Source organism: Schistocerca americana, chromosome 11, assembly GCF_021461395.2.
Source record: "Schistocerca americana isolate TAMUIC-IGC-003095 chromosome 11, iqSchAmer2.1, whole genome shotgun sequence".
NCBI lineage: Eukaryota > Metazoa > Arthropoda > Insecta > Orthoptera > Acrididae > Schistocerca > Schistocerca americana.
This window is the reverse complement of record NC_060129.1, coordinates 83,317,732-83,335,111: the sequence shown is the minus strand read 5'-3', so window position 1 is coordinate 83,335,111 and position 17,380 is coordinate 83,317,732. Positions and strand designations below refer to the sequence as shown.

The 17,380-nt window shown below is 41.2% G+C and overlaps 1 protein-coding gene across 1 annotated transcript; it reads right to left on the bottom strand.

Annotated features, from left to right (window-relative positions):
* Positions 1-5,810: 5,810 nt before the first annotated feature.
* LOC124553259 (P cell-type agglutination protein map4) lies at positions 5,811-7,116 on the bottom strand. The gene is made up of 2 exons (XM_047127145.1): positions 6,839-7,116; positions 5,811-6,564 (listed from the first exon to the last, which is right to left on the bottom strand). Exons 1-2 carry the CDS (start codon positions 7,114-7,116, stop codon positions 5,811-5,813), a joined length of 1,032 nt encoding a protein of 343 aa, XP_046983101.1.
* Between the last annotated feature and the right edge of the window lie 10,264 nt (positions 7,117-17,380).

Here is a 17,380-nt window from a genome sequence, read left to right as displayed (position 1 = left end):
AACTTGTGGATGGTATGCCAAGATAAATACAGGCATGCATCAATATAAGAGGAAGTGCTACTGGGTATTAGAGGAACCAGTGTGTAGAGCAATCTGGGCCACCACCTCTGAAAGTCTCGCTGTATGGTCGTACGATATGGAATGTGTGATTTTCATGAAGAATGAAAAGGGCAGAAATGATGTTTATGTTGATCTCTGTTCCAATTTTCTGTACAGGTTCTGGAACTCTCAGAACCGAGGTGACGCAAATTTTTTTTTTAAGTGTCTGTAAACATGCCAGAACATAGGAAATTTGTGGGATTTACAGGGAGTTCGTTGTAGACCCCTTAATTCTTAAGTACAGAGAAGATCCTCTTTGATTACGTTCAAACTACTGAAACAGTGCCCAGTGATATAGAAAACCAAAAAAAATTCTATGTTTCTAGTATCATTGTGCATACTCTCTATAATAAAATTACAACCATCAAATTAGTTGTATTTGAGGCAGAAGAGTGACTGTCAACTTTGAGCACAATATAGTAAGACAGACTTTACAATGTCACTCAGGGAGCTTGACACATACCAGAGAGAATGATACTGGGAGGCAGTAATGCAACTCATGAAAGTACAGTTAACAAATTACATAAACTTTGGCTCACAAATCAATTGAATGACAGTAATAAGTGTGTGTGTGTGTGTGTGTGTGTGTGTGTGTGTGTGTGGGAGGGGTGTTCCAACAAAGAGAATAGTCTTACCTTATTTAATTCGTTTAATCCTTTATTGCTGGTAATTGCACAGTTTCAGTGACTAAAACAAATCTTTAGATGAAATAAAACTTCTACACTTACGTAAAAGAGCAGGTATTCCATATCGACTCAAGTACCAACAGCATTAATGTGCCTTTCATTAATTCAGTGCCTAGATACAACGATGCCACTGATGTCCTTTATGTAGTCAGTCATTGGATACTCAGCAAATATAGAAGAGTCGTAATATTTTGTAGTTAAAGCCACCACTTTCTTTGGCTATACTTGTGCACTGTTAGTGTAAAGAAATTTCCAGAAATTCTCCAAAATAATCTTAAAAATCGATTAAAATTTTGTTCTGAGAAGGGATGAAAAAGCCTCAGGGTGAAATTAGGTGTATAGAGGCTCTTTTATTAGATAACACAGCCACACCATTATTGGTGCGATGTACAGTGATAATTACACTGCATAAGGCTAGACACGATGTAGGATGTACCAACATTCAATTTGTAAACTGATTAACCCTATAACCAATGGAAATGTTATCAGATTAGCTTAACTCTGAATTCTACAGCGTAAAGTGAACGTCTAAAGTGTCAAAACTCATGACTCATTAAGAAACCAAAGCTTTGTTAAAACCATCCCAAGGTGTAATACGGTGACTCCTTATTAAATGTGGTCTTAAAATGCAGTTTCGATTAAAGAGCAGTTAGCACCTGCAATTTCTTCGTCGTGTGGATAAAACCTTTGTTCACTTAGACTGCCCATAAAACTGTGCTAAGTGACGAAGGAGCTACAACATTGTATCCAGCTTCTTGGACCCTGCTAGTGTGAGGTCATCTTGTATGGGGTCCATTACAGTGGGCAGTTGTGACACTCGCCCAATAGAATTCACTTTGAGGTACTAATATGAACCAAAATAGTGGATGGGGTAGGAAATGAACATGTCAAATGAATGATGGAAACACTAGATGGTTTAGTCATCACTTAGCACAGTTTTATTGGCAGTCAACATGAACCATGGTTTTATTCACATGATGGAAGCATTTCATGTGCAACAAGAACGCTGTGGGCTGTAAGGCATGTCGGAGCTAACATCTGGCTAGATGGGATGGTTTAATCTTTCTCTATTTGTAAACACTCACCTCTACATTCTACAAATCTTTCTGATCTACAGCGACGAGCAGTGTCACTCCATCAAATAGTGTAAAATAACTGAATGAAATATTCGTGTCCCTAAATTGCATTACTGTTTGCTGGAAGCTTGTCCTACACATGAAGACTTCGATCACTAGATAATTGAAGTAAGCTCTCGGAAAAATCTATACATAGTAAAAGTCACAAATGTTGATTTGCTTCACTCAAACTGCACACCCTTACTGAGTGGTACCCCCATCAAACCTATAACCTACAAGGTAGAAACCGCAACAAATATTTTGTTCATGTTCATACATGTTAAAAACGCAAAAATGTTACATTTTCTTCATACACCCTTCAGTCAGTGCAATAAGAGTATATAGCAGGTTGGATACCCCCACCTACTATGTTTGCATTGCTCAGTAATACAGCAGACACACAAAAACTTCTTCACGGCCAGTCTTAGGCCTCTGTAACTTTATTATGTGGCTATTGTGAATCTATTGGTATAATTAATGTTTTTGAGCTATCGATTTTTTGACTGGTTTCATGTATTCCACCACTAATTCCTATCCTGTGCCAACCTTTTCAGATCACAGTAGCACTCGCTACCTACATCGCCAATTACGTGCTGGATTTGTCTGTCTTTCTCTACAGTTTTTACTCTCTGCAGCTCCCTCCAGTATCATGAAAATTACTGCCAGATATCTTGACAGATGTCCTACCATCCTTTCCCTTCTTCTTGTCAGTGTTTTTCATACATTACTTTGCTTGTATTTTCTGGGGATGACCACCTCATTCCTTATCTTATCAGTCCACCTGATTTTCAGCATTCTTCTGTAGCACCACATCTCAAATGCTTCGATCCTGTCGTGTTCTAGTTTTTCAACGGTCCATGTCTCACTACCATGTAATGCTGTGCTCCAAACATACGATCTCAGAAATCTTCCTCAAGCTGAAATCTATTTTCGATACTAGCAGACTTCTCTTGTCCAGGAATGACCTTTTTGTCAGTGCTGGTCTGCTTTTTATGTCCATCATTGGTTATTTTGCTGCCTAGGCGGTAGATTCCTAAACTTTATCTACTTTGTGATAACCAATTCTGATGTAAAACTTCTTGCTGTTGTCATCTGTGCTACTTCTCATTGTATTCGCGTTTCTTCGATTTAATCTCAATTCATATCTTGTACTCCAGTAGACAGTTTATTCCATTCAGCAGATCCTATAATTCTTCATCAGTTTCACTGTGGATAGCGCTGCTATTAGCAAATCTTATCACTGTCCTTACAGTTTGAATTCTACTCCCACTCTTTAACGTTTCTTTTATTTCATCACTGCTTCTTCAATTTGTGAATAGAACGGTAATGATGAAATACTAGACCCCTGTCTTACATCCTTTTTAATTTGTGTACTTCATTCTAGGTCTTCCAGACTTATCCTTCATGTTGGTTCTTGTACGTATTGTATATTACCTGTTATTCTCTGTAGCTTGTCCATATCTTTCGCAGAATTTAGAGTTTGTTGCACCATTTTACATTGTCGAATACCTGTTGTAGGCCAACAGATCTTATGAAAATGTCTCGATTTTTCTTCGGTATCACTTTCCTTATCAACTGCAGCATTAGAACTGCCTCCCTTGTGCCTTTATCCTTCCTAAAAATAAACCATCTAACAGATCCTGAATTTTCTTTTCCATTCTTCTGTATACTATTCCTGTTGAGAACTTCGACACATGAGCTGTTAAGGTGAATTCTCAGAGTTATTGACTCTTGCGAAATTCGAAATGGTGTGGGTGCCGGTTTCTGAATGTCAGACAGTATATCGGATCATATGTTCTACACTCCAGTGTGAACAGTCGATTTGTTGCCACTTCCCCAAGTGATTTTAGAGATTATCTTCCAAAGCTCTTTTAAATTTTGATTCTAATATTGTATCACCCCTCTCTTCTATATTAACTACTGCTTCTTCTTCTATCACCTAAACAGCCAACAGCTCCTACCCCTCATAGTGGCCTTCAATGTGTTCTTTTCATCTACGTACTGGGAAATGAGAGCAAAGTGTGATGAATTTCAATGTCAGCCCATCGGAACGATGAAGTTTTCTCACACTGTCAAACATTGAGGCTAGCATCGGGTTTAGGGACTGTTCAGGGAAAGAGAAATACTTAGGAGCTGATGACACGGCCTATCTTGTAAAGGGGTGTCTACAATAATTTGACAGGCAGAAACTCCTGTAATACAAGCAGGTGCAGTGCAGTGCAGTGGCACTATGGCATTGTGTAGTACTGAAGGAAAGGTAGTGATGGGAGAGTCAGCATATGGCCAGTTGCAGAGTTGAGTCGAGGGGGTGGGGGTGGGGGGGGGGGGGTAGGGTTGAAGCAGGGACTGCCAGTGAATCTGCATCCACACCTGTATACCACAGGCAACCTTAGGCTGACTTAGGGTGGCTACTTGTTGGGAAACTGTCACTGCCCCAATACTCTCTTTGATCCACTCAAGAATTGTGTATGGGAAGAATGAGTGAAGGAGAGCTTGCATCACAATCGAAAATCATGGTTTATAGCTGCTTGAAAGTCCTTGCTAAAGTGTATTTACATATTCAAATTCTTCTGGAATATACATATGGAACGCTGGTGGACAGTTTAATGTATGAAATAAAATGTAAAACTAACTTGATATCAATCCCTTTGAGGTTGATACGGTTTCTGTTAGGACAAGTAATTGGATTAAAAGCATGGCATGCACCTAGAGTTAGTGTGTAGTGCCACTTCGTCACAATAGGTGTACTAATGTGGGCACTGTGAGTCACCTAGATGATATTGTTATGCAACTTGACACGTGACACACTTGAGTGCTGAAGATTGTCTCTTTGGCTGCAGCTCTGTATTGTGCAGCCATAATCCTCAAATCTGGTTGCACACTACTTGTAAAACTGAGACTCGGTTGAGACATCAGAAATATGTCTGAAAGCGATGCATTCCAGAGGAAAAAGAGGCGATAAACTGTCTGGATCTGAAATTCTGAGTTGTTAGTCTAGGCCGGCCGAAGTGGCTGTGCGGTTAAAGGCGCTGCAGTCTAGAACCGCAAGACCGCTACGGTCGCAGGTTCGAATCCTGCCTCGGGCATGGATGTTTGTGATGTACTTAGGTTAGTTAGGTTTAACTAGTTCTATGTTCTAGAGGACTAATGACCTCAGCAGTTGAGTCCCATAGTGCTCAGAGCCATTTGAACCATTTTTTGTGTAGTCTACTGTGGCACTATACTCAGCCTGTCCCCAAACAGGTGTTTACCTACATTGTAGCCTGCAGAGATACTCCTGTTAGCACAGGACTCCTTCCTGCCTGTTGGCCAGTAGACTATGAGAAGCCATGCAGAGCATGCTGGAGGATCTGTGTGGCAGCAGCAGCTCTGAGTTGCACAGAGGCAGCTGGCCTGAGTGGTGCCTCTCACTGGTGGGGGTGCAGCATGTGCTGCCTTTGACAGTCAGGGAGGATCCAACAGTGGAGCAGCACGACTCGGTGGGCACACAGGCACAGCGTGGCTTCTGATGCATCCTAAGACTGCGACCTGGAGGCCCTTCCTGCTGTCTAAATAAAGGTGTGAGTGCCTACCTCTCCTTTCCCCATCCCACACACACACTGGCTCATGTGCCAACTGTACTAGCTGCAGCAGCGAGCTATACAGTGTGGTATAAGCGATCTAGTTCTGAGAACCAGATGGCTCCCTGTCATATTAAACTTAGGATAAGTGAATTTCTCACCATTATAACTTTAGAACAAGTGAAATTTGAATCATCTCACCATTTAAAACTTTGGTAAAATGGGCCCTAGGGTTCTGAACTTAAGGTAATTGCAGTGGGTTAAATTGTTTCAATTGTAATATCAAAGGCTCAACTACAATCAGCTGGGCTAGGAATCTTTTAAATTTAGGGAAAGAGAAGCTGTATATATCACCTGAAATTGTATTGATTTGAACTGAACTGAGATGAATCTGAAATGAACTGAGATGAATCTGAACAGAACTGAGATGAATCTGAACTGAACTGAGATGAATCTGAACTGAACTGAGATGAATCTGAACTGAACTGAGATGAATCTGAACTGAACTGAGATGAATCTGAACTGAACTGAAATGAATCTGAACTGAACTGAAATGAATCTGAACTGAACTGAGATGGATATGAACTGAACTGAGATGGATATGAACTGAACTGAGATGGATATGAACTGAACTGAGATGGATATGAACTGAACTGAGATGGATATGAACTGAACTGAGATGGATATGAACTGAACTGAGATGGATATGAACTGAACTGAGATGGATCTGAACTGAACTGAGATGGATCTGAACTGAACTGAGACGGATCTGAACTGATCTGAGACGGATCTGAACTGAACTGAGAATGGTCTGAACTGAGACAGATCTGAACTGAACTGAGACGGATCTGCACTGAACTGAGACGGATCTGAACTAAACTGAGATGGATCGAACTGAACTGAGACAGATCTGAACTGAACTGAGACACATCTGAACTGAACTGAGACGGATCTGAACTGAACTGAGATGGATCTGAACTGAACTGAGACAAATCTGAACTGAACTGAGATGGATCTGAACTGAACTGAGACAAATCTGAACTGAACTGAGACAGATCTGAACTGAACTGAGACAGATCTGAACTGAACTGAGATGGATCTGAACTGAACTGAGGCGGATATGAACTGAACTAAGGCAGATCTGAACTGAACTGAGGCGGATCTGAACTGAACTGAGGCGGATCTGAACTGAACTGAGGCGGATCTGAACTGAAATGAGATGGATCTGAACTGAACTGAGACGGATCTTAACTGAACTGAGATGCATCTGAACTGAACTGAGATGGATCTGAACTGAACTGAGTCAGATCTGAACTGAGACGGATCTGAACTGAACTGAGACGGATCTGAACTGATCTGAGACGGATCTTAACTGAACTGAGATGGATCTGAACTGAACTGAGTCAGATCTGAACTGAGACGGATCTGAACTGAACTGAGATGGATCTGAACTGAACTGAGGCGGATCTGAACTGAACTGAGGCGGATCTGAACTGAACTGAGGCGGATCTGAACTGAACTGAGGCGGATCTGAACTGAACTGAGGCGGATCTGAACTGAACTGAGGCGGATCTGAACTGAACTGAGGCGGATCTGAACTGAACTGAGATGGATCTGAACTGAACTGAGACGGATCTTAACTGAACTGAGATGCATCTGAACTGAACTGAGATGGATCTGAACTGAACTGAGTCAGATCTGAACTGAGACGGATCTGAACTGATCTGAGACGGATCTGAACTGAACTGAGATGGGTCGGAACTGAGACAGATCTGAACTGAAGTGAGACGGATCTGAACTGAACTGAGACGGATCTGAACTGAACTGAGACGGATCTGAACTGAACTGAGACAGATCTGAACTGAACTGAGATGGAACTGAACTGAACTGAGATGGATCTGAACTGAACTGAGACAGATCTGAACTGAACTGAGACGGATCTGAACTGAACTGAGATGGAACTGAACTGAACTGAGACAGATCTGAACTGAACTGAGACAGATCTGAACTGAACTGAGACGGATCTGAACTGAACTGAGACGGATCTGAACTGAACTGAGACGGATCTGAACTGAACTGAGACGGATCTGAACTGAACTGAGACGGATCTGAACTGAACTGAGACGGATCTGAACTGAACTGAGACGGATCTGAACTGAACTGAGACGGATCTGAACTGAACTGAGACGGATCTGAACTGAACTGAGACGGATCTGAACTGAACTGAGATGGATCTGAACTGAACTGAGACGGATCTGAACTGAACTGAGACGGATCTGAACTGAACTGAGACGGATCTGAACTGAACTGAGACGGATCTGAACTGAACTGAGACGGATCTGAACTGAACTGAGACGGATCTGAACTGAACTGAGACGGATCTGAACTGAACTGAGACGGATCTGAACTGAACTGAGACGGATCCGAACTGTACTGAGACGGATCCGAACTGAACTGAGACGGATCCGAACTGAACTGAGACGGATCCGAACTGAACTGAGACGGATCTGAACTTAACTGAGACGGATCCAAACTGAACTGAGACGGATCCGAACTGAACTGAGACGGATCCGAACTGAACTGAGACGGATCCGAACTGAACTGAGACGGATCCGAACTGATCTGAGACGGATCCGAACTGATCTGAGACGGATCCGAACTGATCTGAGACGGATCCGAACTGATCTGAGACGGATCTGAACTGAACTGAGATGGATCTGAACTGAACTGAGATGAATCTGAACTGAACTGAGATGAATCTGAACTGAACTGAGATGAATCTGAACTGAACTGAGATGAATCTGAACTGAACTGAGATGAATCTGAACTGAACTGAGATGAATCTGAACTGAGTTGAGTTTAATTGAGTTGAGTTGAGTTGCGTTGAAACTGAACTGAGTTGAGTTGAGTTGAGTTGAAACTGAACTGAGTTGAGTTGAGTTGAAACTGAACTGAGTTGAGTTGAGTTGAGTTGAAACTGAACTGAGTTGAGTTGAGTTGAAACTGAACTGAGTTGGATCTGAACTGAAATTTGGAGTGCAGACAAGTTCACCTTGGTTACAACCTATAGAATGAAAAACTTATTTACATCTCCTGGAAGTACCCAACAGGCTGAGACTAGCAGGGGCAAAATATATCTTGCCTAACAGGCAGGGCTCGAGCTGCAGGGGGAACCAACACCTTTTGTCCTTGCTGTGTATAGCAACCCACCCAGGCTAAGACTGGCATGAGTGTTGGGGAGAACTTTGAAAATGTTGCAACGATATGGGTGGTGCCAGTATCAGAGATGAACCATATTGAATGGCAGTAGACAATGCCTCATCTACGATTTCCTGCCCATTTATACTTAGGACAAGAGTTCTGGTTCCACAGTGACATTGTAGGAGGACGGATGGGCAAACCCACTAGCAGAATGGCACTACTTTCGAATTTCTCGTCATCTTTTAGCTTAGCTTCCTTTTTTGAATTTCTCGCCATTTAATACATGGAGCAATTTGCCTATGTTGTAGGATGGGGAGGAAGAGGAGGGGGGACAGGGAAGGAGGAAGTCTGGCAATAATGCATGGTATGAGAGAAAAGGATGTAATTCTGGCAACACTACATATGGTGCCTGACTAGCTGACTATGCCTACTGTTTGAATTTCAGGCCATTCTATACTTACGACTATTGAGGATAAGTCCGCTGTGATGCCTTAGGGTGTGGAGGCTGTTGGACATTAATATTAAGGTATCTTGACTACTGTGTGGTTCAGATGGTTCAAATGGCTCTGAGCACTATGGGACTCAACTGCTGTGGTCATAAGTCCCCTAGAACTTAGAACTACTTAAACCTAACTAACCTAAGGACACCACACACATCCATGCCCAAGGCAGGATTCGAACCTGCGACCGTAGCGGTCGTGCGGTTGCAGACTGTAGCGCCTTTAACCGCTCGGCCACTCCGGCCAGCCGACCACTGTGTGGTTTCCCCTATGGTACAGCTACCTTTCCTTGTGTTTCGGTTGTCTAGCAGTGTTGTCCCTCTTTTCAAACACACGTAGGTTAATTGGCGAGGAATTCTTAACAAAGTGGCCGAGTTCGATGCGCCTTTAAAAAGTGGCAAAACACGTGTAATATTAGGTCCAGATAACTGGTTACTCCCGAACTGCAGAGCAGTGAGATTTGTGGAAAAAATTCAACCGTGTATCGAAAGGGTAGGCTAATGAGATGGATGTGGTGTAAATGCTGATGTAGACAAGAAGCATAAAACCATCAATACAGAAAATAAAGATGCATGGGAGACTCTTTAGCCAAGACTTAATACCAAGTGTCGGTATAACACAGGTAGTCACTTCATGGTGTAACAAAACGTTAAGGAAAAACCTCAGTTTGCTACTAAATGACTTTCACAATCACTCTGTAGTCATCCAAGGAGACATAAGTCATCCAGCAATCAGCTGAGATAATTACAGTTTTGTTAATGGCGAGAATGACGAGACATCCTGTGAAGCACTGCTAGATGTCTTTTCTGAAAACAACTGTGAAGTGATGGTTCAGAATCCCATTCACAATAGACGTTAGATCTAATGACAATAAATAGACCTGATCTCTTTGAGGATGTCCACATAGATACTGGTATCAGTCCTGATGAGGCTGTTACAGCAAGATTTATTACCAAAGTACAAAGGGCGACTAGAACGAAAGGAAGTATTTATATATTCAGTAAATTAGACTGAATTGTATCGAATTTTATTTTATCCTGTAGGATTACTAGGTGTATGCGTAATAAAGCCTATATAAAAAAAAGAAAACATTCATTATCATGTACTTCCTTACCTTTTTCCCTATGTTCTAACATCAATCATTACTAATAACAATATACACAAATTTAATGTGGTAAGTACCCTTCAACACTGACTTTTCTTTACGACCAGTTAGTGTTTGAGGTCCTCTGGAGAGTTCGTCATGAACACTGTTACACCACATTCAGGGCAGACTACTTTGGAATTTAATATCTGAGTACTCAGGTCCTTTTTTCGATCTCTGGCAGTTGGTGGGATAGCAACGTTGTATCTCAATTAGGAACTCTAAGCCTGTTGAAGCACTCTGGCTCACGTTTATAAGATTACTTGACCATGTGTTCGATAGATATATACCTAGTAAAACGTTTCATCGTGGGAAACGCACTGCATAGCATACAACCCCAGCAAAAACTTCTAAAGAGACAGACTACTGCATAATAAACGTTAAACAAAGATTCGGACTAGAGATAGAGTTGCTAAATTAAACACATTTCTGCCGAGAGGGCAATGATGAAGCTTTCAACGCCTACTGAAGCGGAACGTTGAAAGAGATCTCTCACAAAACCCAAAAAAATTTTGGTCATACATGTAAAGACTCTTAATGGTACCACTCATACACGATAAAGAGGCTGAAATTGAGAGTAGCGAAATAAAAGCATAAATCTTTCACTTTCAGATGTTCATTTGTAAATGAAAATCCAGTTTAATTCTCACCCCACTTGTAATCTACGTCCCTCTATCTTACTTGCAGCAATTGCCCACAATAAGCAAAGTCTTTTATGAAAAATTTGAAAGGGTCGAAGATTACTATAAACTTTCTGTTTACTTAGCTTGTCATACAGAGTTGGCTCCTGTTCTTCTTGTCTAGGTGTCTGATATTTGAAGCTGAAAATATCACATTTTAGGTCCTCACGGTTCGATTGATGTAAATAAATTTGAAGATTTTTCTTGGAGAATTTTTATTTTTACGTAAATCTATTTCCTCGCATTTTGGTTTATCATATAGTCTTTTCGTCATATTGACAAGGCCGAAATTACATTGTTCCACAAAATCCAAAAATACATCCGATCGTATCAGAGGCATACTTACGGCTGTCACTCTGTGGAAAATAACTATAGTACAAAGGATTACAAGTTTTCTTGATAAATGCATTTCTACTAATTTCTGTTACATTATTACTTTCCGTTATTTCATAAATGAATGCAGAAATAAACATAATGGCCAGTACAGTATTGCATAGTTAATAACATAAATTTTAAGAATGCCAATACTTCGTGATTTCAAATGCTTCTTAAAAAAAAAAAATTAACTGTACGTTGAGAACTAATACTTATGGGTTATAACATAGAGTAAAACATTCTATAAAGAAATTCATTTTCATACATTTTAGCTTGAAATATAAATTACTATGTATAAAATTATGTGAAAGTTTTCAGAAAAGCAACTCAGATAATCCTGACAAGTCCAAAATTCGAAAAATAGTACTAGTATCGACAACTGCTATGGAGGAAAAGTAAAGCTAGAGAAGGATGTCGCGTTACATATTGCTAAGATGAATGATACAGATATTAGTGTTCGAGTTGTTCTAAGTTGAGGAAGGCTCCAAAGCCCATTGGAATCCCTACTCAATTCTATACCAAATTTCGGAGAGTTAGCCTGTGTTTTAACTATAATCTGTCGTAGGTCCCATGAACAAGAAACTGCGTCCAATAGTTGACAGAAAACACAGACTACACCCAGTGGAGGTGATTCACAAAACTACTGTCAAATGTCCTTGATACCCATTTGCTACAGAATCTGACCTCAAACTTAGTGAGTTATCTTGAACAAAATTCTTTTACCTTGTCAGCGAGCACGGATTCCGCAAACATCGAGCATGTGAAAGCCAACCCACACTTCTCTCACGTGACGTCCTGAAACTCATGGGTCAAGGGAGTCAGATAGTCACAGCAGTTCTGTTTTTTTGTTAACAAAAGTTGAAGCATACTGGTTATCAAACGAAATCTATGACTGGATTGAGAGGTTTTTTGGTAGGTAGGATGCAGCAAGTTGTCTTGGATGGAGAGTCTCCGACACATGTACAAGTAACTTCGGGTATGCTCCAGGAAAGTTCGTTGGAGCCGTTGCTGTTCATGATGTATGTTAACGACATTACATACAATATCAGTAGTAACCTCAGACTTGTCGTAGATAATGCAGCTGTACATAATCAGGTACTGTCTGAAGAAATATGCACAAATATTCAGTCAGGTGCTGATAAAATTTTGAAGTGGTACCATGATTGGAAACTTGCTTCAAATGTACAAACATATAATCCTCTGATAGTTAGAATAGGTCAACTAGTAGAAATACGTGGATGCAACAATTTATAGGAATATGAAACGCAATGATCACATAGTCTCAATTGTGAAGCAGGTGGCAGACATCGTATCACTGGTAAAAAACTGTGAAAATGCAATCGGTCTACAAAGGATATGCTTACAGATCCCTTGGGTGACCCATTCTGGAATAATGTGAACGCGTGTGGGACTCGTTCCAAATAGCACTAACAGTGGATATAGAGTGCATGCAGAGAAGGGCCGCGTGAATGGTCACAGATTTGTTTGGCCCATTGCAGAGCATCACAGAATTTCTTCAGAAACTGAACTGGCAGAGACGAACTCGCTCGAGAAAGCCTACTAATGAAGTTATAGTTATGACTCCAGGAACATCTTTCAGTCGCCCACATATTGCTCCCGTAGAGATCGTTAGGACTAGAGTAGATTAATTACGTTACAGATGGAGGTATTTGAATAACCATTCCTCCCGTGTCCCATACAGAAGTATGTAGAAGCTCAAGTAACTGGTACAATGGAAGTACACTCTACCACGCACCTCACAATGATTTGCGGAGTGTGGATGTAGAGTTAGCTCATTTGAACGATTCTCGTATCGCCATGATGTGGAACGAATTATGGACGCATTATTTTGTAGTCCTGCTCGTTCAACCACACTCATGCTAGCAGTTTTTAAACAGAAATTCGTTCATGGAATAGGAGTGTCAGTACCAGATGGAAAGTGTTCCTAGAGCAACTGCAATATCGCCTCATCTTTCAGTTCACTTGCTATTGTCGTGTAAAAACATGAACACTTACACGTGCAGATTTTTTGTTACGAAAAGTTTCTAAAAATTTTCAATATTTTGTGCTTCTAATATATTATTGCTATAAATAGACTTCCGACAAAATGAGGAAAATGATTTGAAGACCGGATTACCACAGGAAGCACTCAGAATCAAGTTCAGAACGACACCGTTACAGCTGGTATGCAAACAGCAGTTGCAGTGCTCTCGCTCATACTCAAACAGCTCTAGAGCGACAGATAACACATCCGTCAAAGTTCTGCGATATGTTAACAGCGTACCAAACATTTCGTTACAATGTGAAAAGTCATTTTAATTTCTTATGGGGCCCATTACGTATTCTAGTAGCGCCATAACTACTGTTTGGTCACAGATGCCTTGCTACAGTAATGACGACTAAGAAGCGTTGTGTATGTGTGGGTTCCAGAGTGATTCATACCGCCGCGAACTTATTTTCGAAGTCATTGTCGATATGTCGATGTCCCTAATGTGATGGAAAAAACGATAGATGGTCATCTGTTAAATGTAAATAACAAAAACAAAGAATGAGAAGAGGTTGCGACTGCAAACCCTTGTGACAAGCAGGTTAACTACGTTTTGTAAAAGTGTACCCTCGCCTCCTTTCCACTTGCATTTTTAGTAGTTAATGTCCAAGAGTCATACGTAATATGTATCAAAATACTCGTTGGAGGCTTGTTCATTGTATTATATAGATTTTCTGAATTCAATCTGGACTTTTTATTTTTATAACGAAGAGTATGTTAAACAAAGTGCGAACGTAGATATGAGACTATGCAGCAGATCAAGATGTTACCACAATGATAGATTCGCATTTACAATCTTTGGCTTCAGCAACTCACAACCAAACTGTACGAATTTTGTTTATCAAAGTCTGTACTCTTCCAACTATTCTTGTAATCAATGCAATTAGCACGTGATGTAAACGAAGAATTTTAATTTCAACAGTTACCACAGTAATTCTGTTTAGAAACTGCTTAGTGTCTGCACTTTATTGCTGTAGCGAAGCTTAACAGGACGCTTAAATTGAGACATTACAACCCAGTGTTAGTGCTCATTTACGAGGTGCATTCAAGGCCTCCGATGTTTTTTCTAATTAACTACTCACCCGAAATCGATGAAACTGGCATTACTTCTCGACGTAATCGCCCTGCAGACGTACACATTTTCCACAACGCTGACGCCATGATTCCATGGCAGCGGCGAAGGCTTCTTTAGGAGTCTGTTTTGACCATTGGAAGATCGCTGAGGCAATAGCAGCACGGCTGGTGAATGTGCGGCCACGGAGAGTGTCTTTCATTGTTGGAAAACGCCAAAAGTCACTAGGAGCCAGGTCAGGTGAGTAGGGAGCACGAGGAATCACTTCAAAGTTGTTATCACGAAGAAGCTGTTGCGTAACGTTAGCTCGATGTGCGGGTGCGTTGTCTTGGTGAAACAGCACACGTGCAGCCCTTCCCGGAGGTTTTTGTTGCAGTGCAGGAAGGAATTTGTTCTTCAAAACATTTTCGTAGGATGCACCTGTTACCGTAGTGCCCTTTGGAACGCAATGGGTAAGGATTACGCCCTCGCTGTCCCAGAACATGGACACCATAATTTTTTCAGCACTGGCAGTTAGCCGAAATATTTTTGGTGGCGGTGAATCTGTGTGCTTCCATTGAGCTGACTGGCGCTTTGTTTCTGGATTGAAAAATGGCATCCACGTCTCATCCATTGTCACAACCGACGAAAAGAAAGTCCCATTATGCTGTCGTTGGGCGTCAACATTGCTTGGCACATGCCACACGGGCTGACGTGTGGTCGTCTGTCAGCATTCGTGGCACCCACCTGGATGACACTTTTCGCATTTTCAGGTCGTCATGGAGGATTGTGTGCACAGAACCCACAGAAATGCCAACTCTGGAGGCGATCTGTTCAACAGTCATTCGGCGATCCCCCAAAACAATTCTCTCCACTTTCTCGATCATGTCGTCAGACCGGCTTGTGCAAGCCTGAGGCTGTTTCGGTTTGTTGTCACACGATGTTCTGCCTTTATTAAACTGTCGCACCCACAAACGCACTTTCGACACATCCATAACTCCATCACCACATGTCTCCTTCAACTGTCAATGAATTTCAATTGGTTTCACACCACGCAAATTCAGAAAACGAATGATTGCACGCTGTTCAAGTAAGGAAAACGTCGCCATTTTAAGTATTTAAAACAGTTCTCATTCTCGCCGCTGACAGTAAAATTCCATCTGCCGTATGGTGCTGCCATCTCTGGGATGTATTGACAATGAATGCGGCCTCATTTTAAAATAATGTGCATGTTTCTATCTCTTTCCAGTCCGGAGAAAAAAAATCGGAGGCCTTACAACTTGAATGCACCTCGTAGTATCAGATCCTTTTTCTCGTTACTTCTAGACAATTCACTTCACAGTAAACGATAACAGCCAAACAGTTATAGGATAAAGATTTATGGAAATCCTAGACCATGGTTTCAGTATATCTAAATATACCTTCACCAGAAACAAAAATACACTAAAATCACATCCTGCAGTGGAGATACATAAAACAATCGTGCCAATCGCGTCGTCAGAAGTTAAAATTAAAATATCACCTGTATTTGTACAGCATAATTATGCAGAGAAAGTCGATGCCAACACGGCATTTCATTAGTACTTAGCCTGTGAACTACACACAACTAACAGTAATTACTGGATCCAGGTAAATACGTGATATATCGAATAGATTTCATTGTGGAAATGAGTTGAGCTGGTGCACATAAACAGATATATCTAAATAGCGAATTTGAAAAGCATTGTTTCACAATTAAGAATGTTGTCCGGTAGTGATTTAGATACAGATGTCAGTTTGTTTAACGCATTTGTAATGTCAAGTTGTCGTCCATGAAGCTGTGCGGAACTTGGCGGGGAAGTTGGCCTGTATCTGTTTTCCAACAGCCAAGACGGCTGCTGCTAAGACTCTCACAAATGACAGAGCAGTCAATTGTGGCTAAAGAGCGTGGAAACTGAACTTATAAATCAGTTAAGGTGTACCTTAAGCGTTCAGTGTGTTTTTTGTGTTTGTCACAATGACTTTGATGTGAATTCCATTCAACACGTATGTAAACGTGATCACACTTTTAAGGAGTATCGAATGGAAACAGCAATATCGAAAATTTCAGCTCTTTATTGTAGGCAGCGGACCGTCGCCCGGCTTTCTTCGTACAACTGATCCTATCAACAACGACACGATTTAGATTCATTAATAACGCAGTATTATGTCGATCCAGCGTGTTCTCGTAGCACGCGAATTTCATCACAGAAATTAATGAATATGGAAATTTACCTTCAGAAAGACGTAGTGCATTACGGCGTCTGCTCATTTCCTCCTTCCACCAATCACCGCGAAGGACCCATGACGTCACGCATGTCTGTATCTGGCAGTAGAACACGTCTCTGTCGCTTCGATATCAAACCAGCTGTCCACCACGGCGAATGGAGGCGAACGCGAAATGTAGGCAGTTCGCCAGTGGCACTACCACACGATTCCCGCGAACAAGCGAGAACTGAAGAGGACTCGAAACAACGACCAGTCCACAGCCTGTGAACGCTGCGTCGTTATTTTTTGGTGGTGATGATCAACACATGCGACAGAACACCACAGAGTTGGACACGGTGCAGAGCTCAGATATTCAGAGAGTTTTATTTTGCGTCGCAGACGAATTCTTTTTGACGAAATTGAGTAGGAAAATAAAATGTGACTGATGTGAGTTTAATGAAAGGTGAAATGTGTGTACGACCTGAGACGCTGCCTACTTGATAAAATCTGCTGTATGGTCAGTTAGAGGCAGACAGCGTGATCCCGGGTAAATGATTTTTCTCAGCAAAAATCTGTAGAATAAAAGTAATACGTCATCTACGAAATTACAGATACCATGAACATAGCCAACGAGCACAATCAGATCTCTTTTATATTTTTAATTTTATTCAGTATAATGATACGTATTCGCAAACA

Coding starts and splice junctions, on each gene's coding strand:
- LOC124553259 (XM_047127145.1), bottom strand. CDS start 7,116: ATGCATCTCAGTTCAGTTAAGATCCGTCTCAGTTCAGTTCAGATCCAT. Junction 6,565..6,838: donor TTCAGTTCAGATCCATCTCA/GTTCAGTTAAGA, acceptor GCCTCAGTTCAG/TTCAGATCCATCTCAGTTCA.